Genomic DNA, 27,338 nt, shown 5'->3' on the forward strand with positions numbered 1-27,338 from the left:
AGGAAAAGGCATATCAAGTGCTGTACTAACCTCCCATAACTTTGACTGTGTTATTTTAAAGGAACTTTGCCTCCCCACGCACCGTTTCTCTAGGAATGTAAAAATCCAAGAACCATCACAAAAGCCATTCACATTAGCAGCCTGCCTGTGAATTTTAATTAACAGGAAATGCCACTTACACATTGAAATTAAACATCCAGAATATTTCTGCTTTACTCCTTTGATGTTCCTTGTCCCATCTGGGATCAACATCCGCATGTTCTCCTGAGACACTTGGAGGAAAATCATCCTGGTTTATTTACAGTAGGAAACATTTTGTAGTATTTTTTTAATGCCAGAAGCATTCACGTTGCTTTATAAACTGTTCACACAGAAGAGCTGCTACTGGAGCCTTCACAGTGGTGAGTGATTGTGTGGCTGTGCAGAGCCTGTTTGCACCCAGCAGCGATGCTGCAAGTTCAGCAGAGACAGATTCCTGAAACAAATGTAAGCGCAGCATGATAGGGGAAATTCAGCTATTGCAGGTTGGATAGCCTTGGTTCCCTTATCGCATTTATGGCTCATCAGTCACCGAAAGGATATTTCGATAGTAGAAACTTAAGAAGACATGACGTGGCTCTGTATCACTGTAAGTTGTTGCTTTGCATGGGATTTTAACAAGCAAAGAATCACCACTAATAGGCTAATAGTTCCTACACCCTTAATTTATTGAATTGGCAGAATAACGTGGTTGACAGGTGCTAATGGTATTGCCATGGAGAAATGTCTTCAGCCTTAAATCATCCTGTTTTCAGCCTTCCATTCGTTACCCAGTCATTTTCCTAAGCTGTATGGTACGTGTATCCCCTGCTCTACCTGTGACACAGGGGTTTGTCAAGAAACCAAAGCCCTTTTATACCAGCCAGGAGCTGGGCCACAAGATCCCCAGTGACACAGGGAGGGAAAAGGCACCTCAGAGCATCCCGAGGGACCACAGCGATGCATCACCAGCCTGCCTTCCTGCTGTGCTTCCCCAGCTTTCCTTAAAAGTCTCCCACCCCCAGGCTTCTCGAGTTGCTGAGCTGAACACAGACCTTGAGGAACTGACCACAAGATGTCACAGTTTCCTCGCTGAGATGCTCAGTCCTGCCCGTGTCCTGCTCCCCAGCCTTCCCCACGTCCTTCCTCGTGTATCTGTATAAACACAGACGCTTTTAATTGAGGCGAGGGTGTGGGATTTTGTTGTGATGGTGGAGTTTGTTTTGTTCTGTTTTAGTTTTTTTTTGGCAAAGCAAGCTTGTTCATTGTGTCCTGGGCAAAGTAAGGCATTGATGGCTCTAGGTCACTTAGAGGTTATCAGTTCAGGGTATAAAATAGAAGATATCCTAGATTTAGGATAGTCCAGCCCGCAGAGGTAAATTTTGAGTTGAAGCAGAGGAAAAAACTAGTTTAATTTTGCATGCAAACACTTCTTGGTGCTGCCTGGAGACACTGGTCAAGCACAGCTCCCCCACAGGCTTCGCAGGTGATGCAGCAGGCTCAGGAAACACTCATCACCATGGTGTAGACTTGAGGGTTTTATGTTCTTTATAATCTATTGCTAACATTTTTTTGCTGCCTGGAAAGATATCTGCTTAGCCTGGATGGGGTCCTGGGGGCTGATGAAATCAGCTCAGAAATACAGTGAGAAAGAAGTTTAATCTCAGAATAGTGACTGAGGAGAACCTGATGAGTTTTTCAGATTACAGCTATGGGCCTTTGAGGGTGGTCCTTTATAGCCTGCAAATTGAATTCAAGACCTAATTCATGGCCTGTGCAAGCAATTGCTATGGATGCTCCAAACAAATGGCACTTTCTTTCATGCCTGCCTGGCTGGTGCCTGTTCCTGGCTAGAGCCAGAGTTTCTCATTCAGTGTCTGTGCCCTCTGCACCAGCTCCAGGGCACCAGGAGGAAACCTTTGCTCTACCAGCCATGTGGGGGAAAAAAACCCTCTAGCAATAAAGCAGAGTTGTTGAGTGGAGCAGAAAGGACGGAAAGGACATTTTCTGGTACCTGTGGGAAGAGCTGCGGAAGCGGACAGATGTTTGCTCTGCCCACTCGTGCTCGTGATTGCTTGTCCCCTGACAGCATTGCTGCTGTGGGGTCTGGCCATGTCCCCTGGGCAAGGTGCTGCTGTCCCACTGCTTGCTGCAGAGCAGAGCACCGTGTGCTCCAACCCCAGGGGTGGCCAGGGCAGCACTGACCTCCAGCCCTTCGCCCTCTCCTGCCCAGGGGAGCGTGAGAACATCCTGGGGGCCCCGGTGTTCCCACCAGCTGAAGAGTTCAGCTCAGCTCAGCACAGGACGGCAGGTCCCTGTAAGGAATGGGCTCAGCGGCAGCTGGGTGAGCTCTGTCACCTATACCCACAAGCAGTGGCTTAGCAAAGGAGCAGGTTTGGTGGCAGCCAGGGAGATGTCCTGTAATGTATGAGCTCAGTGCAAGTGAGTAGGCAGTGGTGATACACATTTCTTGTGTGCCAGCTGCTTGGGGGTTCCTCTTCTTGGGAAACATAACTGAAGAGCAAACACCACAGGCTGGTCCTCTTCTCCTATTGAGTGGGTTTGGTGGCTGGATCCCTGTGCCCTGCACAGCCTAAGGGTCAGGCGAGTCGGTCCCATGTGCTGGGAGCTTCTCAGCAGTTTGGGAATCCTGCCTGTGGCAGGGCTTTCTTTGCAATGGATTTGCTGGCTGTAGGGAATTTGGAAAGGTTCAAGTTTGAAGCTTTATCTTTTTCTGCTAGAACTATGAGATGAGCCTTTAAGCAGTCTGCGAACCCTGCACACAAGGTCATGGTTTCAGCAGCGAGCAGCAGCCTGCCAGAAAAGATGAACAATTATCAGCACATGGTTTACTGGATCCTACTGTGCCCTTTGTGCCATGACTGATGTCTGAAAGAGGAAAGACTTCTCTCTGAAAGAAATTCCAGCCTTGCTGCTTGCTGGTGGGCAGTGGAAGGAGAAGTCAGCTGGGATGAAACAGCTGATTTCCCCACAAGGGATGGTGACACCCCCTGTTCCATGTGATGTTTGTTCCATCTTTGTCAGTCCGTATGTCATTGACTCATTTTTTTCAGCTATGTGTCATTAAAATAAGCCTTCCCTGACACAACAGTAAGATGAGAAGTGTAAATCCCGAACAGTGCTTTGCATCCCAGCTCTGTCCTGTAGCGGGGTTGTTCCTCAGGCTTCACTTCACGCGTTTGGCCACTCGCTTCAGAAGTTGCCAGCATTACTGATGTGAATTGCCTTAAAACATCCTTTTTATTTTGAATCCTGGGTCCCTGGTGCCAGCTGCCTTGGTTTCCTATCCTGCACCTCTCAGCAACTGCATCCAGGATCCTCTCAGAGAGCAACACAGCACTGGAGCATGGAGGGCTTTCAAGCAAGACTGGGGCACCTCTCTGCTGCTGGGTATGTAGTGTTTGCTTTAATCCCCCTCCTCTGTCTGATAGCTGTTGAGTGGCCTTTTTCCACTGAAAACCCCACTTTGCTGCTCAAAATTCTCCCTCAAAGGATAACTGATTCTGCTGTCAGGCAAGGGGAGATGGGAATTGCCTGGCTGCGTTTCATCCCAAGAGAGGCTCCTTCGCCACACCAGGTTTTCTGGTCTCTGGAGAGTCACTCCAGATGTGAGGCCTGAGAAATGATGCTCCTTCCCAAACGTTTGTTTTCATTAGGCATTTAAATAGCTTTATGGGACATTTCATCCTGTTTGCAGTGGCCAAATTCTTATCCTTGGAGATTTCCTCTGGCACTGGAGCTTCAGTGTGAAACTTTTTACGCTGATCAGTTTTGTATTTGTCACCCTTAAACCTGTAGATTTTTTGTTTAGTCTCCTCTTAAGAGGCAGCGAGAGCAGAAACTCCCACTCTACCTCCTCTTATCCATTGAACTCTGTTGTAATTACAGAGCTAGCCTAACAATTTCCACAGCAGCCAGGACCCTCCTCTTTCTCCCTTCAGCATCCTCGAAATAACCACTAAAGCCACTGCCAACAAGTTGACCCCTCTGAATGCCTTTATTCTGATTTTTATAGAATAATACAATGCTTTCCTGTGCTCACATTAGAGGAAGAGCAGTCACATTTTATTTGGTATTTGATCTTTCAAGAAATGTCTTTAACTTCCCGTCCTGCACGCTTCCAGGGAAGAACTGAATCCCAGCTACTCAGCTTAGCAGACAAGTAGAGTGAGACCAGAGGTGCCTAGAGAAGGACAGTATAGAGACCCATGAGTGATCATCTTGAGAAAACCCCCTAATTAGTGCATTTCAGTGCTTCCTCTGCTAACACACAAGTACTTTTTTTTTGTACAGGTTGAGAGCCCGTGTCTACTGTGAAGACTTTCTGTTCCCAAAGGTGCGTAGGACCATGGCAGACCTCTGGTCAATTTACTCCAAGCCTGTCCCAGCAAACAGCAGGGAGCTGTGGACCTTGTTCCTGCAGAGTTGCTGCATCGCGGCGGTCATAGGAGGACTCTTTTACAACTGGATGTTTGCTTCCCTGGAGTACTCCTGGCATCTCTCTGTTGCAATGACCATCTCCTTCAGCCTGCTCCTTCTCCTGACCCTTTTCTTGGTGCATCCTGCCCGTTGTGTGTTCAGTATGATCATGCCTATGTTAGGTACCAAACAAGGCCAGAAGCTTCTTTTGTCAACCTGCACCATGATTGTAGTGGTTAACATAACACCCAACATCATAAGCAACATTAAAACCATACTGCAGGTTATTAAGTGCATCTGCAAGAATACCTCGGAGAGTCTTTTGAACTCAACTTCTCTGCTAGGGACAGCGTCCTGGGAGTTTGGGGAAGCCATCCAAGAAAATGTTAATTCCATTAACATTGGTAGTCCTATGAATGGGCATTTTCGGTTTTCACTGCTTAAGAACAGCTCCTTCACTTACCAACAAATGCAGCTTGCTGGTGAAAGAATTGGGAGGGACTTTTTGGCTGTCGAGGTATTGGTCAAAGACTCCGTACGAGTAGGCAACAAGCTGGTTGCTGGCTTCTCCATGCTTTATCTCTGCTTTGAGTCTACCTGGTATTTGAAAAATTATCTCACCAACCTCCGTTTCGACAATTTTTACATCACCAAGAAGCTGGAGCTTTTAGCTGCGGACAGAAAAGCAGCTCATCTGCTGGTGGGCCCATCCGAGAACCTCATTCGGCCAACAGGCTTGAAGTTGTCCCGGGAAGAAGTGATGCTGTGCCTCGTGCAAGCCATGCTCCTCACCGTGGCCCTGATGCTGATGCTGGTGGTCGTGGCCATGGACCACTTTGCATTCAGCGTGGCAGACACCGCGGTGAGAAAGGCGGCTCAGCTCTCCGTGGTGCTCGTCACGCTCAGCATCAAATACAGGGTAAGTGCTGGGGTCTCCTCTCCTTCCCTGCACGATGACCCCGCTGTGTATCACATCGTGGGAGGCAGCGGTGGGGATTGCAGTGGGGATTGCAGTCTTTGTAGCCTTATTTACACAATCCTGACTTCCCTCCCCAGAGAAAAAGCTCTGCTCGCTGGCTGTGTTGTCACCCTGTGCAATCCTTTCCACAACACTCCCCAGTTTCAGGTTCCATCTGTCTTAATATCCGTTATCTGGACTAGTTTGTGTTTAGTTCTTTAGCTTTCCTTTTCTACCATGCAGCCTGTCTCCCTCCCCAGCCCCAGAGTTCCTTAGAATGGATACCTGCTTATGGTGAATTTACAGTAAAATAATCAGGGCTTAGAAAAAACCTCTAATGTTCAAATATCCAGCCACTAATACTGCTGTCTGGATTATGTCTTTCATTGTAAACTTTACAGAGCAAATACCTGTTATAGAATCATAGAATTACTTAGGTTGGAAAAGGCCTTCAAGATCACCGAGTCCAGCACTAACTGAGCACGGCCAAGTTCACCACTAAACCATGTCCACAAGGACCACATCTACGTGTCCTTTAAAATACCTCCAAGGGCCCGTGACTCAACCACAAACACTCAGTGCCTGTTCACCATGCTGTTATTCTCTACCAGCCTAAAGTGTATATGCACTTCAACGTCCTTCTTTTAATACACCCAAACAAGCTGTAACCGTGATTACACATCGCTGTGGTTTTTGTAGTACCCAGTAGATTTTGGTTTATTCATACCTCATTTAACTTTAAACTCTCTTTATTCCAGGCTAAAATAGGGATCCTGCCCTTCCTTTCGAAACTTTTTCAGCTTCCTTCTGAAGAACTACCGCTTCAGGACTTTGAAAGGAGCTACCACTACTATCTGACCTTCAGCTCTGCCCACTGCAGCATCAGCCCCCCGACACCTCCCAGCCCCTCGGTGCTGCTCGCCGTGGGGCTGCTCTTCTGCATCCTCTACACCACCGTGTTCCTGCAGACCTACGCACGCCGCCTGTGCAGGAGAATCGCGGGCTCCTTCTTTGAAAGCTGGGAGGAGAAGCGAGCGCTTTACCTCTACAAGAAGCTGTCCAGGAGGCACAAGGAGGAGCAGAACCGTGTGAGAAACTAAGCGCACTTCTGGAAACGCAGGGGATGGGACTTCTGGCAGTGGCCGGGCACGGGCTGCTGCAATGGGATCATGCATTTAATTTTCCAGAGTCGGAGAAATGTTTGGAGTCTGGGGAAAATATTTGTGCAAAAAAAAAGGTGGAATGTCACATTTTCAATTCATTTGAGAAAAATGGGCTAAATTTACTTCTTCCCCCCCCGGCCCCTGTTTTTAATCTAGAAGGTCTGAAGTCATCTCTTCCAGGAATGGTGGAAGATAGCTCATATGACTTGGAGGATATCCACAGCATTGGGCAAGGCTGACTGGGAAATATGTGGGAGTCAGGGTGTCGGGGTGGGGGAAGAGCTCATTCACCTCCCCCACCACATCCATCCTGGAGGAAGTACTCAAGTACATGCTTCCTTTGTTTCTCAGTGATCCCTTCAGGCAGCAAGAAAGGAAACTCGTTTGAGTTGATTAATTAAGTTTTCATGAAGTTTTTCTTTCAGGTTTCATGCACAGAAACCTGGGTACACTGGATAAATTTAAGTTTTAGAAGATAGTTTATTCACCTAAGAAAGTGTCATTTCAGACCACTGAAATAAATCCGAGGCCAATATGACAGTGAGACGCATATCCTGGGCATGGGTGGTGGTGCCTGAACCAAGAGCTGGTTTTACATGTAAGTTTGTTTCAAAATCAGAAACTATTGTATTGTATCCAAGATGCAAAAAATCCATCACTGGAGCAGCATCTGAAACGTTACCTTTGAAAGTGATCGGACATCTCTGTAAGGGCAAGAGCCAAATGAGAGGGAGCTAAATCAGTGCCATCTTAAAACCAAAGCAACTTCACAGCTTCATTTCTTCAAAACATCTCTATTATTGTCCTCCCTTCTTCCATTAGAGTCTTCATTAAGGTAATTATTTGACATAATGCACCTCAATGAGATTAAATTACAGAAGTGAAGTGACAGCTGCAGCCAGATGCACTGAATTGTCTCAGCTCCCGAGGTGCTTAAAACAAAGCAAGTCTGGATTATTTTTGTTTTAAAGCATCTATCTAACAAAACCCTGGTGCACACATCTCCCCAGATTTCTTAATTCCCCGCTGTTCTGATGATTAATCCAGGAACCTTCCTGCCTCTACAGCAATGAGGGGGCTTTGTCATGAAGTTTTTGTAGAAAATGCCCTGTGTTGTTCTGTTTGGGGAAAGCGAAAAGATTTCCACATGCCCATTAAGTAGCCAAAATTATCTGGAGCCAGGGGTTAAAATAGCTGGGAGGAGAACAGAGGCGTCACTTCGGCCAGGAAACCATTCCAACAGCATGTTGTCTTCCAACACCAACAAGCACATCTCTCAAAAACGTTTTTCCTTGGGAAGACTCATCTTTTTGACAAGAGATATGCATTAATCTTTAAGATATCTATATATCTATATATAGATATATGGTTTTTTAATGGACAGTAACATTCCAGGAACCCCCTCTAGCAACATCTAATTCCTCACCTTCTGAGGGGGGTCTTCAGAGAAGATTGGGGCACAGCAAGAGGAGGCTGAGATGGCAAAGTGCTGGGGACCAGCATGGGACTGGCTTTGCTTTAGAGATGGGCCCTCCAGGTTCATATGGGGGTTCAGAGTTGATGAGACCATAAAGATGGACTAAGAGGACTAAATACCACCCTGAGTGTCCCTTTGCATCCTCCAGACAGGCACTGCCCATCTCGCAGCCAGAGCGGCTGAGCAACGTGTGGGGCAGCTCCTGAAACATCCCTTTTCACCCTCAAAAATCCTATTTATTAGGAAAAACTGACCCGAGTCCAGAGCAGTTCTCCCTGTCTTTTCTAGAGTTTTTTTCAGCTCCCACTAGATTTTAACCACTAAAGACTAATACCAGGAACTTTGCACTTCTAGACTGTAAAATTCGGCATCAGACAAGCCTTGATTAGCCTTATTACATCTGCTTGAAAAGATAATAATCAGTGTGAGGTACTGCTGCTCTGCCGCTGCCCCCAGAGTGTCAGCCCTCATAAACCCTTCATGAAACGGAGATGTGCTCCCGTTTCCATATTGCAGAAGAGACTAAGGACAAGATTTTATAAAGTTCTTCAGTGGGTATCGCACTTGTTTCAGTGGGTTCAGTGACAGGGAACTGTGGGCAGCAGAGCCCTTGTTGCCTACCTGCATCTGGAGGTCAATTCTCCTGCCCTCGTTTGGACATCTGCCCCAGGAATCAATGGATTGTGCCACAGGTGCCATTCATCTCGTTGACCTTGTGACCCTCACACAGGTTTTTAGCTTTAATAGCCATATAGAAATCAGCAAGGGAAGAATTTGGGTTTGGAAGGTGAAGGAGTGAGGAGGTCAGAGCTGGGTGGTAGCCCAAAAAACTGGCTTTTGTCATGGCAATACTGTGGTTTGTTACTTAGAAAGGATGGCAATGAACGTTGTGTGACTGTGTTTCACTGTGCTGTGAAATGTCATCTCGTTAGTTTCAGATGGCTGTGGTTTTTTTTTCAATGCAGAAAGGAAAAAGTCACTTTGATAACCATTCTGGTTATTTCAGAGGTGAAGTTGTACTGATATTAAAACACATATTTGCTGAAGGCTGGTATACTTCACTATCACAGAGAAATCAACACACATGAAAAGGTCTTAACGCGAGACTGCTGTTGCTTGCATTGATGTTATCAAATATAGATATTATCATACATAGCCAAGCAATGAATCTGTTTTCAGGAGAAAAGGGATGTTGAAAGCTGGCTCTTTGCCATAATGTCATTTAACCCAGAGGGCAGATTTTCCTGTAAGAAACTAAAGTCATGGAACTGCGGCAAATGTGACGCTTGAGTGGGAAGGTCAGGGAAGAGGAACTCTGAGTGTTTTCCAGTGTGAAGGACCAGCGAGGAGAGCCACGGGGAAACAACAGGTATGGAATTAAACCTGAAGAAGTGTGTGGCAGAGGGGACCTGGGGCAGTCTGGGCGAGCTGAGGGGACCCACCAGCATGGCTGGAAGGAGCTTAGTCCCTGCAGTAACTTGCTTTTTCACATCCCTGGGGGTGCCAGCAGGACCCCAGGAACAAAAATGGGGAGGCCCTGGGGAGCAGAGGATGCTCCGATGGTCCCTGCTTCGGCAGGAACAGCTTGTGTGGCACATCAGCCCTGTTGTCCCTCGTGATGAGTTGGGCTGTGATGTTTTCCCTGGGTGGGGAGGCTGGTGGGAGTCAGAACTGCTGGAAATTGCTCTGCTTGCTGCAAGGTGTTGTTCATCTGCAAGACACGGGCATGACAAAATAGAAAATGTTACTCATTATAGAGTCATATTATGTGCTTTAGAGGTAAGCTGCTTTGCCAGTTTGCTTAATGGTTCAACAGAGAAATACTGAACGGATTTAACCAGCATGCAAAGTTAATTTATTCACATATTTTTATTAAATATGACTAATTTACAAGCCTCGTTATTTGCTAAGGGATTTTCATCCCTCAGAGCCGCTCCATACTCCCACTCTCACTTCTGCTCACTGCGGCTCTCGTTGCCTTTGGTTTTGCTCGGCACCACATCCCGTCTCACAGGCAGGAGGAAGCGGTTGTGGGGCTTTGCGTCCTCCCCCAGCACTGGGTCTGGAGCCCCCGGGGCAGGTCCTGCGTGTCCCCATCCTCCTCAGGGTCCGTCCCTGCTGGGCAGCGCTGCTCCTACGCTAGCACAGTGGCTTGTTTACTGTCTCTAACTGCTTTCTGCAGAAAAGGATTTCATCACATCTGGCTTTGAGTGTTGGAAATTCGTGAAGTTGAAAGTTCAGGATCAGATGTTTGTGTGCAATGAGGCAGATGCAGGGCTGGGGTTCTCTGAGGGAGGCTGGGGAACATTTGCTGGTGGGTCCCAAACCTCCTTGCCAATGCCAGCCTGCATCTTTGCTGATGCCAGCCTTGACCCGCTGTCATGGCTTGTCATTGTGACTCTAACCTGCTTCAGCTGCCACTTGTGGAAACGTTGCCACTGATTTTGGGGAGCCAGAGCATCCCAGTGTAGCTGTAGATGCCCTTTGCTGATGTTTGCTGTTACAGAGCTGGATGCTGCAGTAACCCACCAAGGACAAGGGGGTTTCTGGAGCCCCCTTCTCTGTGGGAAGCCCCCTTTTGAGATGTGAGGTCCTGTCGATTTGTAACATGGTTGAAAGTGTCAAATGAAAAATGACTGCAGTGAAGGAAGACAAAACAATGCTGATGCAAAGTATTCTAGAAGGGGAGATCTTATCTTTCTTTGATTTGACCGCTGCAATCTCTCGCTTTGCAGAAGCTGGTGCTGTGTCTGGCCACAAAGAATTGCTCTCTGTGTCACCAGCGCTGCTCGTTTCAGCAAGGCTGGGGGCACAGGGCCAGCTGGCACCGCACACCCGCACAGCACTGCCAGCAGCACCGGTGCCCAGCGGGACACAACGGGCAGAGAACTGCCGAGTCAGCACTTATTTAAGGGACCGCTTTGTCCATGAGTAGCCCCATCTGAAGGCAGCTCCGTTGTGCTGAGCGCTGTGTGGCCACCCAGCAAGGGCAGCTCCAGCTCAGGGCATTTATCTTCTAGACAGGGGTGGGAGAGATGAGGAAATTCCTCAAAGACAGTTGATGAGGGGGAAAGCCTCTTTCAGATGGGGTTTTCCTTGCCTTTGCCCCAAGGACAGCCTACCCTGGGGCCTTGGCTGGGCTGTGAGGTGCTGGTGCCAAAACAAGAGGTAGGGAAAACAGACAAGATTATCTTTAGAGGTAAGAGGTGATAAACAAGCCACTATCTAAATGCAAAGGTTGCCAAAGGCTGATTTGAAGCAGCAAAGAGATGTCAGCACCATGTTATCATGAACTGATGCCTGGCACTGATGAATAGTGACTGTGTCTGGTTTGGGGCTGAAAGGACAAATCCATAAACCCCCAGGACCACTGCACTCCTGTGGTGTCTGTGACCTGTGCTGGGCTGGCAGATGTGACCCAGGGCTGTCAGGACCAGTAGCTGATGACCAGGCATCTCATCGCTCCTGAAATGATACCCGAGAATTATCTTGAAGCACCTGCCAGGAGATGTGACGCAAATCAGGAGCTGGCATCACAGCTGGTTCTTGTTCCTTTGAGCAAATTCTTTTAGAAACCAACATTATTTCCAAGGAGGTACCAAAATGTTTCAAAATGAGTTGGAGATGTGAGACAGCTGGAAAAAGGGGGAGATTTGCAATTCATAGGGAGACTTTCCCTAGTCCTGGCTCTTTTGAATGCAGATTGTGTCAGCGTTTCACTCTGAACTCAATGCCTCACATTTTGCAGCAGAAAACTTCCAAATTAGTTGTAACAGGCCTTCAGCCTGCAAGAAAAGGAGCAGAAATGAGGAAGAAGCAACGCTGGTTGTCCCAGAAGGCTGGTAAAATCCAGGATGTCAATACAGAAGCCAGACCTCCAGGCATGTTTCTTAGCCCCGTGGTTTTCAGGAGTCTGTTGCACGTGACTGATTTCTGAAGGTAACGGGAGATTTGAGGACCAGCTCACTTTTTGGGCACTCCGAGAAGCCCCAAGACGTGTGATTTCAGCCAGCAACTCCAGTGGTTCATGGGGGACATGAGGTGTCACAGCACATTGAGAAGATGTTGAGGAAATCGAGTTAGTTGGAAGTTGACCTCAATCACTTCAACAGCCTTTCCCAAGGACCAAGGCAGAACAGTTCTGGGTTTCTTTGCAGATAAGCAACTAAGGAAACTAAATCACCAGAAGAGATGTTTTCAACACACAAACGTAAGGTGGGAAAAAGTACCATGTTTTCACACATTTATTACTTACAATCAAACCTTCTGTAACTCCTCATCCTACCTGGAAACAGCTGAGGAGGTGCCTTCAAACCTCAGAAAGGAGATAAGTCATTTCTGTAAATTTATTTCCCAAGAGCTCTCAAATAAAAAGCACAGTGGTATAGCTAGTCAGGGGTGACCCATGGCTCGGCTAGGACATTTTCCTTTGAAGTAGATTGAGAAGCTGAAATGGTCAAGTTCAAAGGCTGAAAGCTTCATCTTGCGTTATTTGGAAATACGCCGTGGCTGTGCAGACAATAAAGTGGGAACTCTGCGAATTACAGGAAAGAGCAGGTCGTAGCCAAGGGCTGGGCTGAGTCATCTTTTCCTTTTACCAGGGCAGAGAAAAAATTGCTCCATGTGCCTGGTGCTTTGTGCTCTGCCTTACCAGGGCATCGGCAATGCCAAGTTCACAACCCCAGTCAGGCGGGTGTGTGGAGAGGGGGGAGCTTTGGTACCACCTAGCCCTTTCCTAAACAAAAGGTGCCTAAAACCAGCATGGGTTTTGCTCTCTCAGGAGCAGCTGATGTTGTATGTGTGGTCCTGGGCTCCGCAGGAGGTGAGCACAGTGCTCCCCGTGGGGCTGACGGGAGGAAGGAGCTTTCTCCGGGTTAAAAAGGAATTCATCTCAGAGCAGGGAGAAATGTCTCCTCTGGCTGGGCACTGTGAGCACTGCCTGCAGGAAAAATTGAGAAATGATCAAACTCCCCAATCAGCTGAAACCCTTTGAAACCGCTAATTGGATGGAGGAGGCTGCCTAGCAGCAGGAGCTGCTGTAAGTCACCCCCTGAGCTTTGGGACTAATCATGCTGGCAGAACTAGTGGGTAAGGCACGATCCATGCAGCACTGAGGTGTGAGGGCAGGTGGGTTAGAGATGCTTGTTTGGGGGGAGCATCTGTGACAGCAGGACTGGAGAGGTGAGCTGCAACCAGATGCTTTTCTGCACTTTCATGCCATAGAGTGTTAGGGTGCAGTGATGGAGTTCGGTGGTGGAGAATAGTGTTGGGGTTCAGTGATGGAGAACTTTATGGACACCAGCTCAAGTGGGTTCCTAGATATTTGGATCGGTGCTGATTAAGGACTCGGAGCATTTTGCCACCCCCGTGGTGGATGTGCTGTCACCGCCTGGGCAATTCTGCTGGGAAAGGTGAAGGGTGCGCTGCTCGGTGTGACCCCCCCAGACCTGGACACCAAGTCAGTTTGGCCTCATGTCTCTCGATGCACGTTGTGGCTTCGTGTGCTGGGTGGAAGGGGAGCAGGAGCAGAACTAAAGGCTGCTGCACCTCTCCTGGGCTGCGTACCTGCAGCGCGGTGCTGCAGCCAAGTGCTTGTTGTTACAGCGTTACAGGGTTGACATTTAGATGTCACAGAATCTGAAATAACCTGTAATTACAGCCTGATTATTCTGCAAGTGTTTTCTTCTTTCATAGTATTGCATGCAGTGCTTTTGTCTCCCTGCAGTGTTATCACTGCTATTATCCCCTCAGGATGCCCCTCCAGCACCTCATCCACTCTAACTTTCTGTTTCTGGGATCTGGCTATTTCTGTTCTTGCCCCAGGTGTATCCTACCCTGTGCATTGTCCTGAAGATGAGCACTGGGGTGGGTGATTCAGGTCGGATGTGACGCAGCCAGTGTCCAAAAGGTACATTGGAAGATGTCTAATTTTTCACACGCAGCACGGCTTCAAGCCTTGCTGACTTTGGCTACCCAAACCAGTTTCCTCTTGCAGCCATCAGTTTCTGCTCTGAGTGGGACATTTGGGAAAAACCGGTACTCCCGGGGCTTGCCCTTTGTTGTGCTGCCATGAAAGCCAACGCCTCCACCCACTCCTCTGGCTTTTTGCTTGCCCAGATAGAATTCCTGGTGGATTGGGCACAATGGAGCGGCTGGCAGAGCTCAGCAGCAGCCACAAGAGTTCTGAATCCCAGCTCAATGCTGTGGGTGATGCCTGGTGGGGCTGTGGGCAGTGAGCTGGTGCCACAGGTGCTGGGCTCAGCGGGGTGGAAAGCGGCACTTTGGGCTCCTCCTGCTGTGGCTGAATCCCCCCCAGGCTCCTGCAGTGGGCTTGGAGCCAGTGCTGCTGGTGACACAGGGCAGGGAATTCCTCCTTGGCACGCAGGATGACAACAGGCTTTGTAAAGACGCACTGTGCCCCCACACTTACCTGGCTTAAATCAAGCCGAACACCTGCAGCAATGGGGGTTTAAAAGTGGGAGGAAAGTGGCACCCTGAGAGCTGCACAAAGCATCCTTTTCCATGGCGCTATTCTCTGCAGAGCTGTATAAATCCCTGCAGTTTGGTTTATTGCACTTATCCAATCAGTCCAATACAAATTACTGCAGAATCACTTCTTTCTTTTTTTTCCCACTATTTTGGTTGTGTATCTGAGAGCTCAGCCCTTCCAGGAGCTACTTGGAAGGGAGAATGAAGGATGGACCTATTAAAATGTTAATAGGAACAGTTCACAAATAAGGTGTACCCAGAAGCAATGTCTTAATTTGGGATGCTCCTGGCTGTACCAGGCAGCAGATGAACTGGGGGGACAGAGCCGGTGGCACAGAGAGGCAACATCCATCACACAGCTCTGAGAAGAGCAGCCTAATTCCTCTTTTCTTATTAAAAAATTACCCCTGTGACCCAGACCTGACTTCCTCATGCTCTCCTGCATCAGCAAACTCCTGCTGCATTATTTTGATTAAAAGCCAAACGCATAACGCTGGCCAAGAAATGGCGACGTGGTCCTTCCTTCGGGCTCCAAAAGATGAATCTAATTTTGCAGTGACTATGTGGTGATATATTTCTGGGGAAAGATCAGCAAATATCACCTCTTATTGTACTAAAAATTCTTGTCTCTTTATTCTTCAGCAGGACAAAGCCTAGTGCTGTTGGTAGAGGGATGGCTCCTGACAACTGCTCCCCATTGCCTGTGCCACCAGTTGGACAATTAACCCTGACAGCAGCTCCCTGCTTCAGGAATGCAGGTTTTTACAGCACTGTGAATCCCTGATGTGAGCCACGGTGTGTACCTGCCACCGGCGAGAGGCTCGGGAAGGGCTGGCCCTGGCCAAGATGCTCATTTGCAATATCTGTTTTCATGTTTTCATCTGTTCATTAATCTCTGTGCACTGAGTGGCTTTTTCCTTGAGGACTCAGGCTTTGGACACAGCAGGGAAGCAGGGGAGGGAAGATGTGATATATTTTTCCCCAGTTTGTGAAAGCAGCCTCACTTTGCTTTCTTTAAAAGCTCAAATTATACTTATTAGCTGAAGAAAAATCATGAAGTTCCTGTCTACCCTGAAGGCATTTCCAAGACATGGTGCATCAGCATCATAGATTTAACAAATATCTTTAGAAGAGATTATACAAACCAGAGAGGAGGGTACCCAGAAGCCAGGAGATGACTGTGCTGGCCAGGCAGGGCAGAGAGGAGCCCGAGACAACCTGCAGAGCTGCCTGTGCTCACTGAGTCTGGAAATAAGACAAACCATCCCTGTCCTCATTTGGGGCTGGGGAAACATCATTTCCCCATGATAGCATTGCCCCGGGCTTTGCTACAGTAATTGGAAGGAGCTGCTTAAGCCTGGCACCCCCAGTCAAGTTTTCCTGCCCATCCATCCAGCACCCGCTACCCCCACGGGAGATGCTGCCTGTCCCGTTCCTGGATCTACGAACTTAGAGATATTCTTTGTTGCCTTCGAGACTGAATTGTTTTTTACCCACAGAAATCTGTAGCACTGCCTTCCTCTTGTCTTTTTTTCATTCCCTCAGCTTTCTTTTCATCCACAGAGTTTTCCAGAAGGACCATATGCTGTTCCCTTCCACATCACTGGCACAGATGTGATGCAGCCCAGCTCCATGGGCTGGTCCCTGTGGGGCTTTTCAGGAGCTGCATCCTTCCAGGGATGCTTCCCTGATCACAAGAATCATTAGAAAACCGCCAGATAGTTCATTTTTGTGTGCCTGTAGCATATACCCATGTCAATTTTGCATCTTTTTAATTCCTTGACAGCTGCCTTTTGCTTGGGTTTGATCTCTGAGGGCATTAACCCATAAAGCCCCAAAGTGATTTGCTTCTAGGCTGTGACTCCAGAACAAGTGAAGGTAATTTTGACAGAACTTCTCTCTCCTTTGTCTTTCTGAGTGAGCAATAACTGCTGCTTTTAACAGACTGACTCATAACCCATCTCTAATAGTATTTGTCAGCCCTTGGGCTGCTCTGCAAAGCTGCTGAGCATCTTCCTGCCTGCTCTATGCTGAGCTGTGGGGGTGCAGAGGTAGGAATCACCTCCCCACCATTGCTCACAACTTAAAATTTGGCAGTTCCCCAGGGCAAAAAAAATCCCATAACCCAAACCCTCAAAGCCACTTGTGGCTTCTGCGGTTCAGCTTCTGCATGTTCACCGGCACCATGCAAATGTAGCCTTTGTGCCCCAGTGCTAAGAGTTTTATTGGTTTAATATCTGTAGATTATGAAGCACCAGAGAACGCAGAGGAGTTTATCGCAGATTTGGGTAAGAGGATTGCTTTCTCCAAGTGTTATTTAATCTGCTGAGATGCCGAGGTCTTTTCTCTCCATAAGACTAAATGAGCTGCCCAGTGAGGCTGAATGAGAGGGGTGAGGAGCATGGGGAGGTGCTGAAGCTGGTGCTGAACATCCCAAGCGCACAGCCCGGTCACAGTGCTGCTAACCCAGCCACAGCCACCCATCCCAGAATGCCATTGCCATGTGGGTACACCCCAGAAAGTTAAGACTTTTCCTTCCTGATGATTCAGGTGGTGGGTGATGGTGGCTCAAGGCAGTGCTAGTGGAGAAGAAAACACAGAAATATGTTGAAAGAACCTAACATGAAAATTAGTTAAAAGAATCAATGTCTTTGGAGACCAAAATATTTGGATTTGAGAAAATATTTTATATAAGTGCCAAAAAAGTTAGCTTGAGAAACCTTTGCTCTCAGCTGGTTGGCCTCATCTTAAGAACACGCCTCAGTCATGTTCCAAGTATTACAGGTATCAAAGGAGCTTATAATGGGAAATGTTAATGTCAGCAAACCTGACCATTTTGATGATGTAGGAGATCTCACCCAGGTGTGTTTGTCACACACAGATGGCACCAGCGTGACGATGGACACACAATTAGCTCAGGGACTTGGGCAGGAGGAGCTGGTTCAGCTGGGTGAGTTAATGCTGTTGTTATTGCTGTGCTAATAACTACTGAATTGTCAGTAAAAAGCATCAAGGGAAATAATTATCTGCAATGATCCTACACAGTGTTCCAGGATTGAACCAAAACAAAAACTTTATCTAGTCTCTCTGAGAGGTTTTTTATTTTTATTTTCATTTTCTGATCCCACAAAGGCAATTTCTGGAATGGGTTTGAGGAAGCAGATGAACCCCATGTTCGCCCTCAGGAGGTTTGTGTCCCTCCCATGCACAATGCCACCATGCTGGCAGCTCAGCCACCCGTGTTTTGGAGTCAGGGATGTGCCAGGAATAAGGTTTTTGCCCATCTGTAACAGCTGTTCCACTGCTCAGCACAACCCACAGCAAACAGCTGTGGCTGTCCTGCGAGTGCCAGTGCCCTCAGAGCTGAATTCATTAGATGCAAGAACTCATTTTTGGTGCTTGGGAGGCATTTCTCTGTAACTCTTTCAGTGTCTTTCTGAAAACCTGTGGGAGCTTTTATCACGGTGAAATTGTGCTGGGAAGTGGAGCACCCCATTGGGCACAAACCCAAGCAGGAGTGTCACACTGTGCTCCTGCAGAGCAGGGCAGCTTCAGCCAAGGTATGGCCAGATCCAGGGGACAGGAGGGTCTTCTCCCTCGGGAGGATGCTGTGAAAACCTCCAGCTCCCAGCCAGTCCATCTACTTGTTGGAGGACAGAATTCACAGGGCAGAGATTCCCAAATGCTCTGTAAAGAGGAAGGAGAAGAGGAAAGGCAGATATACCTTTCCCTCTATTAGAAATAAATGTATTTTTTCCCATAAACTCATGAAAAGAAGGTACTAATGACTGTATTTCTGAGGCCTCAGCTATCTCTGCCACAATCTGCATCCAGAGGACCCCCAGCACTGCTGTGATACAGCAGCAGACTGACGAGCTGTTGGAAGCCTGTCTGTGTTAGAACTGCTCCAGAGCAGCAGAGTGTGCAAATCCTTGGATTATGTGAGCAAATACACATGCCCACACTCCCCATCCTTCCCACAGACACCTGCAAAAAGATAAAATCTTGCCATTGCTCATTTATATCCTGTTCTTGTGCTGCTTCACAGCTAACTCCCAGTGTCGGGCAGTGCCAGAGGCCGGTTTCTGACCACCACGATCCTCAGACCTGGGTGTTTCCCGGCAGGATCCGCCACAGCACAGGGAGCTGCCAGTGTTGACAGATTAGCATCTATTGAAATAACTTGTGTGCCAACCACAATGAGCAATATGCAGGAAGTTTTTCAGCTTGGAGAAGGGCTGAAGCAGATGGGCACGACAGTAGGACCAGGGGGCAACTTCAGAGAGGGACAACGTATTGCAGCTCCGCTAAAGACACCCAATAAAGCAATCTGGATGCTACACTCATAATAACCAGGCTGCGGTTATAACCAGAGGACAGAGATGTTGATTATTATGGATAACTGTAGTAGTACCTTTTGCCTGACAGCTGCCGAGGCCTCGCAGAAGCGTGTGATGGATGCCATCAGACCGGTCCTTACGTGGAGGTAGGAGATGTCTGTAACGCATACTGGAATGGCTGTGGGTGCAAGCGTTCGGGTGGCTCTTGGAGAGAGGCTGCAGGGTGATGCAGAGAGAGAAGCAGGGGAATTTGGGCTGTCAGGATGACTAAAGCGACCATTGCCTGGCTCCTGAAGAGGTGCCTGCCAACTCAAATAGGTGAATGCGGTCTAAATGGTATCATTAAACAGCTGTAATTTCTAGGAGGATTATAAAGTACACCTGTTAAAAAAAAAAAGAAATAGAGCAAAGTGCAGCCTGGGGAAGTCTCCAAGGGCAGGTATGGGACCTGCCAAGCCTTTCCATGCCAAAGGGCAGGGGTGTGAGGCTGGCAGAGCACGGGCAGGCCCTGGTGCAGGCTGCCGGCAGAGCTCTAAGGAAAGCAAATAGAAAGAGAAGAGAATATTTGTCCTTTATAATCGACCCAAAAGTGAATGAAATGTCATGGGAGGGACTGAAAAATGATGAGGATTGTTCTCTGTGGAGCCAAAGGTGGGCATAAGGTTTCCCAAAGAAAAGGAAAAAATATTATTTGCCACAGCAAGCCAGAGCTTGGGGCAGACTGGTGCTCCCTGCGAGAGGAGCGTGGAGCTGAGGCAAAAGGTATTTTATCCACTCAGACAGCTCAGGATTGGAAACTGCCTACGAAACCCTGGGCTTGACTCACCCATCATCAGGACAATCCTTCACATTTTTGGATATGCGCCTCACTGTCTGGGACTAATGGGACAGCTCTGTCTCTAATCGAAATAAAATCCAATTAAAAAAAACAAGCTTTCCCCTTGTTCTTTCCTCCAATCCACAGGTTAGGGAACACTTAGCACTTTGTCTTTGCAAACGCAATTGCTCTTTCAATTTGAAAACGCATTTTCTGACAGAATGTGGAGACATGAGGTGCAAGCATGGAGCTGGCAGCAAATTCTGACTACTGCTGGCCATCAGGGAGGTACCAGGTATTCCAGTCTCATCGCTGGGGAAACAGAGGTTCTCTCAGCCCAGGATCAGGTAAGCCTTTCCCCAAAGGAGCGACGCTGATGTGCTTGTTTGGGACATGAGTGGCTCTAGGAAAGATGACACGAGGAGGTTACTACCTTGTGTTTAATGACCCCCAGGGAAGGCACACCTCTACCCCAGCCCAAGGGAAATGGGAAAGGCCATGGGTGTTCGTGGCATCACCCTGGTCCCATCCCCTGAGGATGAGGAAGGACCCTTCATCCTCAGCTCTCCTTCCCTGCGGGGGACCGTGCAGCCAGTGGCTCGTCTGGGGACACAAGGCACCCACATCCCTGGGTCCCGGAGCAGACCCGCTCATTGCTGGGGTGCTCTCAGCCCCTGCGCCTCTCCAAGAGTGGGTCTGCCACCCTTACCCCCTGCCCGGGCTCCTTCCTCCTCCTCGGCTCGGCGGTGCGCTAGGACCCGGCGGGTGCAGGCGGGGGGTGGAGGGCGGGAGGCGGACGGGGGGTCCCGGGGCTGGAGTGGCCTTAGGGGATCGCGGGAGGTCCTGGGGAGGTCCTGGTGGTTCCTGCGGGTCCCCGCTCCTGGAGGAGCTCCTAGGAGCCGGGTGTCCTCTGGGTGTCCTCTGGGTGTCTTAGGCGGTTCCGTGTGGCTCCCGGGGCTGAGAGGTCCCGGCTGGTTCCGGGGGCTGCGGGGGTGTCCTGGCCGTTCCCCGCCCCTCCCGTCGGAGGCTCGGCGGGGGAGTTTGCAGGGGGAGGTGGGTGCGAGGAGCCGGGCAGCTGCGAGACTGGGGGTGAATCGTAGAGAAAAAGAGGAGGGAGGAGCCGGGGAGGGCGGGGAGGGGGCGCGGGGGGCAGCGGGGCGCCGCGGTGCGGCTCCGGCTCCCCCCGCTCCCCGCCGCAGGGTGCGCGGAGCTCTGCCGGGAAGGTTCGGGGGGCGATGGAGAACGGCTCGGCCAGCCCGGGGGCTGCGCTGGGTGGCAGCGGCAACCAGACCCTGGGCAGGATGCCCCGGCAGCCCCTGGAGCTGCAGGTGGTCACCATCCTGCTGGTGCTGCTCATCTGCGGCGTGGGCATTGTCGGCAACATGATGGTGGTGCTGGTGGTGCTGCGCACCAAGCACATGGTGACCCCCACCAACTGCTACCTGGTGAGCCTGGCGGTGGCCGACCTCATCGTGCTGCTGGCGGCTGGGCTGCCCAACATCTCTGAAGTGGTGGCTTCTTGGGTGTACGGCTACGTCGGCTGCCTCTGCATCACCTATTTGCAGTACTTGGGCATCAACATCTCTGCCTGGTCCATCACCGCCTTCACAGTGGAACGCTACATCGCCATCTGCCATGCCATCAAAGCGCAGCTCCTGTGCACCGTGTCCCGTGCCAAGCGCATCATCTCCTCGCTGTGGCTCTTCACCTCCCTCTATTGCCTCATGTGGTTCTTCCTGGTGGACACTACCCAGGTCACCTTCTTGGATGGGACACAGGTCAGCTGTGGCTACCGGGTCTCCAGAAGCCTTTACATGCCCATTTACTTCTTGGATTTTGCTGTCTTCTACGTCATTCCATTGGTACTGGCAACTGTACTCTACGGCCTCATTGCCCGCATCCTCTTCATGAGCCCTCTGCCTGCCACCCCACAGCAATCCTCCCTGGGCTCCACACACCAAGGCGGCTCCCTCAAGCTCTCCTGTCGGGGCAACAAGGGGGCCCTGGGCTCCCGCAAGCAGGTAGGGGCTCCCTGCCGGGCTGGGGTGCACCGGGTTGCAGGCAGCGCTGTCAGGGTCTTGGTGCTTTGATGCAGAAGGTGGAATGCCCCGATATTTTGCTTCCTTTTGTAGGGACAGTTGGGTGGGTCCGTTTGCTGCACGGAGGGTCCCTCTCAAGCCCAGCTGGGGTCTGGCAGCACAGATGGGTTCCCCCTGCCTTGGCTGCACTTGACAGGGCTCCAGCGCTACTTGGGAGAGGCAGGAGTGCAGGGATGTTTGCTGGCTGATTAATTACTGATTGCCTCCCCGAGGTGGAGAGTGCTGAGTGACTTCATGCCAGTGGGACTCACCTCCAAGACAGAGTCCTGGGCAGGTGACCTCAGATTTTAGAGGAGCAAAGGGAGGGGAGAGTTGATATAACCTGCTCTCTGAGCCCAGCCCTGGCTGCAGCCCTCTGGTTCCTGCAGCTGGGGAAGGCACCTCGGTGTCACAGTGACATGTTTGTCTCTTGGTGACTCCTGTCATCCAGCTCCCCATCTCCTTCTCCTCCCACCTCCTCTCCTTGTTGCTCCTCTTTCTTTGTCCACATGGACAATTGCTCTTGTTCCACATGGGACACTCTTGCCTGCTCCCTGGCTGTTTGCAGGAGACCACCCCATTCTGGTTCCAAATTTTGCATAGGCAGAGGCATGGGCTATTTTAAAGGAAAGGGCTGGATCTGTGAGTCTGGCTTAAGTCCCTGAAATCACCAGTTCTTTTGTGATTTTGAGTGAGCAGGATCTGATTTCCAGACAGCCTGAAATAGGCTTCAGCCTGTCTTCAAGTCCTCACTTTTCCAACTCAGTATCTTGCTGCCTGACTTGCACAGGAAGCTCCATTTCCCAGGAGAGACAATTCAGTCACAGAGGAAAAGCAAACAGCCCAGAGGACGTGTATTTCTTCATGAACTTCTAAGTCTTCCCAGTTCAGTTTTTTCTCCCTTCTGCTGTGGCAGAGGAAGATTTAAAGCAAGTCCTGACTTATGCAAAAGTACTTGCCCCTCTCTCAGGGTCATTGGCTGTTGTGGGAGTCTCAAGCAGGGGATTTGGCAGCAAGATCTCTAATTGCTACAAGGCAGTACCTAAAGGTGCAGGACAATGGACCTCTCCTTCCAGAGCAGCCGCTGCAGGGTCTGTGTGCTCCCCCCGCAGTGCTGTGCCGTGGAGTGGCCGTGCAGCACACAACATGCTCCAGCATCATTAGGATGAGTGGCTGAGGCCATTAGTCCTGATAGGGCTGAATGACAGGCGCTCCAGCTCCTGGAAACATCTTGTGCTCTCTTTCTGTTACATCAGAAGCTTTCTCAAGACAGCCATTACTTTCCAAAATATCTTAGCAAGAAAACACTTACCCTGATTGGCCTGATATTGCAGAGCTGGCATCATTAGAAATAAAGATGGCACTGAGTTTTTAAGCTCTAAAGCAGTTTCTTGGGGCTTCCCGCTATGGTTTGTTGGATGCTTCCTTCTGATTTCCCACCAGCAGCTCTTCAAAGGAAGCTGTGCTGAGAGTGATGCAGGAAGAAACCCCAGCTGTGCCACTGGTGGCGTGTGGGCTTGGTGGGTGACACAGGGCTTGGTGACTGTCAGATGGCTGCAGTGCTGCACCCCAGAGGTGGCTGCAATGTCTGAAAGGGGCTACCCCAGAGGTGCCCATTTCTCTCCCTAAAGAGCCTGGATGGCTGGGGGTGATTTGCTGTGGATGTTCCCAGCCCTGGTGCTGCACTGCTTTCTTTTCAGAGCATGAAGATGCTGCTGTTCCCTCACTGGTGCCCCTAAAACACGTAAATCCAGAGCAGGACAATGCAACGCGTGAGTTTTACTGTGTTTATCACCTGTAGAAGCAAAACACCACAAACACCAACCACCATGTATTTCACCTGCCAGAAAGGGACCACTAGAGGGAGTGGGATCCCTAAAAGTGATGCTGCAGCTCGGGGTGATGGTGCCTGGACACGAAGGGGTGACACTGGCTGGGAGAAGCGTCTGTGATGTCCAGGACAGGGGCAGAGGCTGGGATGGGTTGGAAGGGCTGTGTGAGGATGCAAGATGCAGGTCACCTTGTGTGGAGCCAGAAGGATGCTCACAGGGGGTTTGCTCTAGGAGTTACACCGGGCTTGGCCCGTGGAGGTGGAAGATGAGCCGCCTTTTGTCTTTGGCTACCCCAGGATATAGTCAGGGGTCTGTACAGCAGATATCCTTGGCCATCCAGCAACAACACTGGCTTGTGTTCTGAGAAGTAGTTTCCAGCTAAATACCAGCTGTCCTAGTAAAACATCCCCTTCTGTCTACAAACCCTTCTTCTATCCATGGCTCCTTTACAGCTGCTGTGTGCACACACTATGTACAAGAGCTGTTGCAAAAATTGGTGTCCCTGAGCTGCTGCTTCCCTGAGGGATGCTTTGAAGCTACAGCAAAGCTTTGGCTTTTTGGGTGCAACTGGTTTTTGAGGGCCATAATTCAGGACTGTTTTGGTTAGGGATAAGGGTTGGAAGCTCTCCTCAGTGCTTATGATGTTCATTTTTCACATGAGCAGCAGAAGTAAGTTCGGATCACATCAAATGTGTTATAGTTACTCGTCTCAGCAAGACAGAGTGAGGAAAGGCACAGAAGTGCCATGGTTCCAGCCATGCATGCAGACAATGCTCGAGATTTATTTCCCCACAACGGAGATACAAGAGTAAGTTTGGGGTGGACTGTAAGGTTTTATGGAGGGGAGACACAACTTTGCTGAAGTTGCACTCAGGAGAACATGGTCTGTACAGACAGTTTTCTTTAAAGGGCAAATTTCAATCTATAGTGAGCTCGGGGCAGGGCTGCCTATCCCAGCTCGTGGGCTGGATGCAGCATCCTTGGAAAGCACTGATGGCATTTAGTGAAACAGAGGTAATAAATCCTCATGATGCTGTTTCAAGCTGGTTTCCCCTCCCATGATGAAGACAGCTTTTTTGCAGGGCTGTAGGATGTGTAGCGGGTGGTGATGTTTGGATGACAGCACTCTGTGGTCTTCTGTGGCCTGCACGGAGGTGTTGGGAGCCGGCTTGGGCAGGAGCTGGGCAAGTGCTTTTTACTTTTTACTGAGACATCTTGTACAATCTCTCATGTCTTTCCCAAAAGGCATCAAACGTGCTGCAATCTTAGCAACAGCCTCAGCATTCACCATATCACTGCAAGATCTTATTCTGGGAAGTCTCCCCACGTTCCCATTAAACCACACACAGAGCAAAACTCTTCTATTTTGGCCTCAGCTTTACAACGGTCCCTTTCTTGTAGGGAAAGTTTTGTCACCGCTGCCAACCACCCCTGCTGTCTACTCAAAGCACTACAGGAAGGCGTAGTTGCTTGTGACTAAGTACAAACAAAACCAAAACACTACAAGAAAAGCTGAGAGACTGTGAATGTGATGTAAGTGCTTATTTCCATATCGAGAACTGGAGTCATTGCACAACTCCCTTTCTGACGTTTGAAATGCCACTGCCTTAATATGTGTGCAGCATCAGTGTTTACTCATACTTTCCTCCTTGGGGAAGTGTGTATTCTGTATTTGGTGAAGGACGATTGTCACCTATCAGAAATAGCTGTTGAAATCATTAGGATCACTGGAGTTTCAGTACAAAACTCCATTTTCTTAAACAAATTTGACTGGAGCTAAAGGCAATTGCTGCTCACTTCTGAATTCTCAATATCTTTTCGTTCTTAATATGTTAACGTAGTACTTCCTTAGTGTGCTTCAAATTAAAATAACTAATACCAATTAGCTAAGTAACTCCCATATCAGCACAAGTAAGAATTTGTGTAAGATCCCAGGCATCCTCCTCTGCTCCTAGCGCTGCTCTGTACTGGGAGCCTATTCCTGGGAACAGCACAGCTGGTGTAGGAAGCCAGAGTTGATGTAGGCAGCGAGTTGAGATATACCCCATGGCACCTCAAAAAATTAGGACTCTGCTTTTGCATGAGTTATTTTCCCCACTGACTTATTGCTATGTGCAGTTTTCAAATTTGCTTTGTCATACAGAAATTCCTGTTATTATCCCAGCCCATTTCCAGGCTGGTGGATGCCTGCCCTGAAGAGCTTTAAGGGCTTTTCAAAGGTAGGTGAAAACCTGTCATTTTACAGGTTTATTTATGCAAGACTGTTTCATGAACAAAATGGGTTCAGAGAGGATAGATTCAGTGCTTAAAGAGAGATATAAGCAATTTGTGGACTGAATTAGTTGTCTGCATCATTTCTCCATGTGGGAAAGCTCTGCTGGCAATTTAGTATCACCTGACTATTTTTCTTTTTGCGTATCCCCACTGGCAAGGTGACCAAAATGCTGGCTGTGGTGGTGGTCCTCTTCGCCCTTCTGTGGATGCCTTATCGCACTCTGGTGGTGGTGAACTCCTTCATGGACCCCCCATACCTGAACATCTGGTTCCTTCTCTTCTGCCGCATGTGTATCTACCTGAACAGTGCCATCAACCCCATCATCTACAACCTCATGTCCCAGAAGTTCAGGGCCGCCTTTAGGAAGTTATACAAGTGTGAAGAGAAGAGTGCCGAGAACCCTGCGCCGTACAGCGCCCCGGTGTACTACAGCGTTATGAAGGACTATTCTCATGACAGCTCCATTCACATCACCGAACAAGAAGATCTCAACAGTCTCCCTGCAAAGAAGAACAAGCCTGTCAAAGAAATCCTGGGACCCTGAGACAACGCAGGCAGCGGGAGCTGTGTGGCTGTATGCGTTGCGTTGGGAAAGTGCCAACAGAAATTGCTTTGGCATCACAGAAGGCTTAATTTAATACATCTCCTGGGCATTTAACAAAGCAGACTCTTAGAGGCAAATTAATTTGCTTTTCCTTAACGCTAGCTTATTCTTGCTAGGTGAAGTGTTAGGCACAGGTCATTGTTTAGCATCTTTAACGAATCTGTAGTTAAATACAGAATGCCGGTGGTTCCTGGGGTTGTCCCTAGGTTGACCCCAGCGTCACGCCAGAGGGGGTCTGAGCTTGACCCCAGGTCGTGCCAGCAGAGTCCTGGTGGGGTCCTGGTGTAGATCCTGGCATCACACCATGGGGGACTTGGCATGAGCCCAGGGTCATGCCGGCCGTTCCCGGGAGGGTCCCTGGGTTGACCCCATGGTCCTGCTGGCTGGGTCTCGGTGGGGTCCTTGGGCTGACCCCAGCAATACGCGTTGGGGGTCACACCATGACCCTGCAGATGGAGACTCCTACATCAGGAATGAGTGAAGCTGGGTGTCATGGACCTCACCCCATGCTTTTGGAAATATTGCAGTAGCACATATACCCAGGGTCAAGACCAGTTGGATTTGTTACAGAAAAATGGACAAACTAATAATAAGTGTTCCCTAAAGTAACAGTAATCCTTCCAACATTGTGGTCTAAGCTTCTTTTGGCTAATTTTATACTTTCTGTCCAAATTCCTCTATTTGCTTCCGCTGGATACTGTAGCCTTGTCCTGTCAGTCCCAGTGTGGTGTAGCATTGCTCTCCATCCCAGCTACAGTTCTGTTCCAATGGCAGGTAAAGCAATTCTCTTATTTCCTGAAAATGATTTGTGGAAGTCCATCAAGTGTTTTGTGATAAATGACATGCT

General features: G+C 49.2%; 2 protein-coding genes across 2 annotated transcripts; both read left to right on the forward strand.

The window, feature by feature from the left end:
* Nucleotides 1-3,385: 3,385 nt before the first annotated feature.
* On the forward strand, nucleotides 3,386-6,516 carry OCSTAMP (osteoclast stimulatory transmembrane protein; the record flags this gene model as incomplete). The annotated part of the gene is made up of 3 exons (XM_080354611.1): nucleotides 3,386-3,429; nucleotides 4,333-5,377; nucleotides 6,175-6,516. The coding sequence occupies 3 exons, from the start codon at nucleotides 3,386-3,388 to the stop codon at nucleotides 6,514-6,516; spliced, it is 1,431 nt and encodes a 476-aa protein (XP_080210737.1).
* A 14,421-nt stretch (nucleotides 6,517-20,937) lies between these two features.
* Nucleotides 20,938-26,431, forward strand: LOC308046706 (thyrotropin-releasing hormone receptor-like; the record flags this gene model as incomplete). Its single annotated transcript, XM_080354704.1, has 2 exons — nucleotides 20,938-21,723; nucleotides 26,045-26,431. The coding sequence occupies 2 exons, from the start codon at nucleotides 20,938-20,940 to the stop codon at nucleotides 26,429-26,431; spliced, it is 1,173 nt and encodes a 390-aa protein (XP_080210830.1).
* Nucleotides 26,432-27,338: the final 907 nt, after the last annotated feature.

The sequence above is a fragment of the Nesoenas mayeri genome (genome assembly GCF_963082525.1).
Source record: "Nesoenas mayeri genome assembly, chromosome: 16".
NCBI classification, from domain to species: domain Eukaryota; kingdom Metazoa; phylum Chordata; class Aves; order Columbiformes; family Columbidae; genus Nesoenas; species Nesoenas mayeri.